General features: G+C 54.7%; 1 protein-coding gene across 1 annotated transcript in view; it reads right to left on the reverse strand.

Moving 5' to 3' along the window:
- The window catches only part of Castor2 (cytosolic arginine sensor for mTORC1 subunit 2), a 35,425-nt gene extending 32,600 nt beyond the window's left edge, over positions 1-2,825 (reverse strand). The window contains exon 1 of the mRNA XM_028766165.1: positions 2,682-2,825. Within this exon, the coding sequence (XP_028621998.1) occupies positions 2,682-2,794 (113 nt within the window). The 5' untranslated portion in view covers positions 2,795-2,825. The remainder of the gene's footprint in view (positions 1-2,681) is intronic.
- Between the last annotated feature and the right edge of the window lie 1,348 nt (positions 2,826-4,173).

Genomic DNA, 4,173 nt, shown 5'->3' on the forward strand with positions numbered 1-4,173 from the left:
GAGAGAGAGAGAGAGAGAGAGAGAGAGAGAGAGAGAGAGAGAGAGAGGAAATGACTAAGTCTCTGAGGAGGGTGGAGGCAGGGGAGTGCTTGGGGAGGCTTCGGGTGACGTCACTAATCTCGAGGGCTGAAGTGGAACTGACAGGGGTGTAAGGGACATTCCAGGAAGAGATAAAGGATGTACAGATGTGAAGAGGGAAGAGAAAGCAGGCGCGTGGCTGTTACCTAGAACATCTGCTTGTGGGAGACACTAAAGACAAAGATTCTGGCTCCAGGTTCCCCAAAAGGCCCTGAATGCCACAGCAGGGGGCTGGCCCTGTAGAAACAGGGACTGAAACAGTTTCAACAGGCAGGGAGATGTTCCAGGGAGCCACCGTTTGGGGGACGGTCAGTGCTAATAGGAAGCCTGGACCATAGCGGAGGGGAGAAGAATCAAGAATTACTACAGCGTGGCTCGCTGTTCTAAATAACTTAAGAGGGGCATACCCCCACTCCTTTTGAGACATAGCTGGGGTTTTTTATATGCATTGAATGACCCAGTCCTAGCAAGCAGCTCCTTGAAAAAGAAGTGGGCCTAGAGGGACACAGAGAGAGACACACACACACACACACACATACACAGAGACAGAGAGACAGAGACAGTCAGTGACCCAGCTTGGGACACTGGGGCTGACTCCAACACGAAGCCACGCCTGGGCTCAGAGTACATAAGGGCAGCAGCTTGTCAGTCTCAGACCAACTATACTCAGCGGTTTCTAGAGTTAGAGCCTGGAGACGAGGAGGTGACCTTTGACCCCTGAGTCATCTTGCAACTGGACCGGTCACTTGGGCCTATCCTGGAAGGGAGGAGGGGTATCAACCCTACAAGGGGACAAGGTGTTCCTGTGGTCAGGTAGGCCCATTGTGAGCTTGTCTCTGGGCCTCAATTTGAGCCCTTCAACTTCGACCCTGGGAGCAGCACATGAAGGATGCACACACACACACACACACACACACACACACAAAGGCCAGTCCCTTCACCAAGGCACAGGGAACAGACAGAGCCAGCCTTTCTCTTGTCTTTCTAAAAAGAAAAAAAGAAAAAGTTCCCCTAAAACTCCTCTTTTCTCCAGCCTCAGAAAGAGAGGAGGAACCAGGAGGCTGTCAGGGGCTGTTGAGGTCAGAGGTTGGGAATCTGTTACCTCCAGCCTCTGAGTCCTGGGGATTGCCTGGAGAGTGGGCAGAGGGCGAGTGGAGAGTTGATATAAGATCAGAAGGCGGTGACGAAGAGGGGCTTTTTGCACTTGGGGGGTGGGGAGGCAAGCACATTCAGAACCTGAGCTGTTAGCTTTGTTTTCAAATGACCTGTTTAATGATTTACCTGGGGCCATCCAAGGAGCAAGGGGCTACTTGGACAAGGGAGGTGAGGGTTCCAAAACCTCTGGTCCCCGCAGATATGACAGCCCTCAGAGAAGAAAGTAAACACTCGCAAAGCTACCTAGCTGGCTTCATCTTCTAAACAATAGCCCTGACCAAGCTCAGAAATGTCGAAGTCAGGTCCCTAGGCAAGAACTTTTAACAGGTCCTTCCCCCTGAGCCCAACCAGTAGGAGACAAGACAGCAAGGCAGGGGCGGGAGGGAGGGAGGGGGTGTGTTTGCTGTCAATTTAACTCAATCTTGACCTGAAATGAATCCATTCCTTTGGCAAGGAGGCAAGAGCATCTTTGCTATACATCTGCCCCAAACCGGACTCATCATCGTAGTAAGTGAATGAGGGGTTTAAGTTAACAGTAGCTTGCTCCAATTCCCACTCCATAAGGGGAAATGGGCAATTAAAAGAAAAGGTAGCCTGACTCTAATCCAACAGGAGTTTATGAAGTCAAACACACATCTAGCAATGGGAAAAATCCAAGATTAAAAAAAAAAATGTTTTTCTTTTTCTTCTTCCCTCCCAAGGCCTTCCACTATTTTTTCCCCCTGCAACATCCAAGCCCAGGCCCCAGGCAGATCCATAAACACGCCTGCTCCTCCCCTTCCATGGTTCAAAATCCCCCTCCCTCCCACTTCGTTGGACCCCCTAAGAGAAAAGAAATCAGCGACCCTGGCCCTGCTACCCCTCCCCCGCTGCCTGCACCCCTTCTCCCCTCACAGGCACCTGGAGATAAACATCTACTAATGATTTTATGATTTTTCTCTTCTGGGGTGAGCGAGCTCAGCGCCATCCCTCTCCGCTTGCCAATGGCTACAGGGGGGCCGGCCCAACCGGGAGGAGGGTGGTGGTGGTGGATGGGGGGATGGGGCGTGTTTAGTTTGTAAATTTCCTCCTCCGAGTCTCCACACCTGTTTTTCATTCATTCATTCGTTCATTCATTCATTCACCGATGCATCACAGAGGCCATTTAGCGAGGTTACTAGGGATCTCAGGGAAGGGACTGAGATGGGGGGGGTGTTGGGTGTTGGTGGCAGCAGTTGGAGGCGCAGTGGGGTGGGGGCTTCTAGGTGGAGAGGACCCCCAGCTAGAGAGCACAGGGGTGGCTTTGTCCGATGCAGGAGAATAGCAGAGATGGGGAGGGGGGGGAATGAAGTTGTTTTGCACTGCGTTCCCCCGGGGTGCGCCTCTTTGTCTGTCCCGGGGCGGGTACCATGACCCCCACCCCGGTCCCCGGTCAGCCATCCCCTCGCCCCTTACTCTCTTTCTCTCACCTGGTCTTGGAAGACAGGAAGGCAAGTTTGATGAGGCCGTAGGTGAAGAGCGGGATACTCTCCTTGGCGACGCTGGCAACTTGCAGCCGGTGTTCCAGAATGTGCAGTTCCATCGTCCGCCCAGGGCTCCTCCACGGCGGATCATCCGCGGTGGCCCGAGTTGGGGGGGGGACGGGGACGAGCCGCGGCCCCCGCCCCCTGCGCGCCCCAAGCCGTGGGGCAACCGGCCCAGGGAAGGGGGCCCGGAGCTCGATGCCGGGCTGATTCGTACTCGATCCAGAAAAAGGAAGCTTGGCAAGTTGCAAAAAAAGGAGGCCTGGGGAGGACCTGCGGGGTGCAGCAAGCTACGGGGTGGACAAGCAAACAGCGCCCGGCGGAGCGCGGCGCCCGGCGCAGCAGCAGCTGGTGTTCGCTGTAACAAACAACTTGCCACTCAAACGCCGGGCGCGTGCTGCGCAGGCGCCAGCCGCGGAGCCACGCAATGCCAATCGGGATTTGTAGTCCACGCGCGCGCTTTTTCGCGGCCCTCCCCCCTGGATTACTCCAGCTTGCTGATGTCAAGCCAGGGGGGCTGGGCTACTGCGCCAGGGTGCACTGGGAATGCAAGATTTCGGGGCTCCCCAGGAACACAGAGGAACCCGATGGGACTTATAGGGCATTTGGAGCCGACTTAAGCTTAGATGCATGCTCTGTCATCGCTCAAATTTAGAATTAGGTGCTTTCTTTGGGGTGTCAAGCGAGAATCCCTTTCCTCTACAAACAACTCCAGCGTTGGAAAAGGCCTGAGCCAGCTAGAGGAGAGATTTAGAGGAATCCGATGATTGTCGTTCAGAGAAGCCAAAGCAAAAGAAAAGTTGGGTTAGATAGAGAAGGGTGCCGGGTTCCCTGGGCAAGGGTGCTGAGGGTTGAATGAGAGCAGGCAGGCAGGGGGAGGGGGGCGCTCAGAGGGAGAGCTGCGCGGCCTTCCAGGCAGAAGGAACACCGTGTCCAAACGCACGGAAGCGTGAAAGCCCCCACGGTACTGTGTTTGGCTTTGTTGCTGCGGAAAATGTGAGGGAGGATAGAGATAAGGCAGGCACGGGAACCAGGACCCGAGTCTCCAGGATCATGGGTGCAAAGCTGCTGAAGTAACTGTGGATCTGGGGGGGTTGGCAGGGGAGGGGGGGAGCGGGAGGGCTTGCGGGGGTGGAGTGGAGAGCAGACCTGATTCTGAATGAGAGTTATCCTTAGTGTTTCTAACCTCAGGCTTGAGTGCTGTATGGGGACCTGTTCAACAAATATTCCGCCCGCCCGGCCCGCCCCCCCCCTTCATGGCTGACTAGGTTTTGAAATCGTCTAGGTTAAAGTTACTGCCTAGTGCTTTTGCCCTTTGGCAGAGTGCTTTGGAGATGTGGTGGGCCAAGTCTACCTGATGAGGCGAACAGGGAACTCATTTGAGGGAGAAAAATCCTACCTGTCAAACTCATGTTCTCAGTTCCCTTCTAACAGATGG

The sequence above is a fragment of the Grammomys surdaster genome, unplaced genomic scaffold (assembly GCF_004785775.1).
Source record: "Grammomys surdaster isolate TR1022 unplaced genomic scaffold, NIH_TR_1.0 166, whole genome shotgun sequence".
NCBI lineage: Eukaryota > Metazoa > Chordata > Mammalia > Rodentia > Muridae > Grammomys > Grammomys surdaster.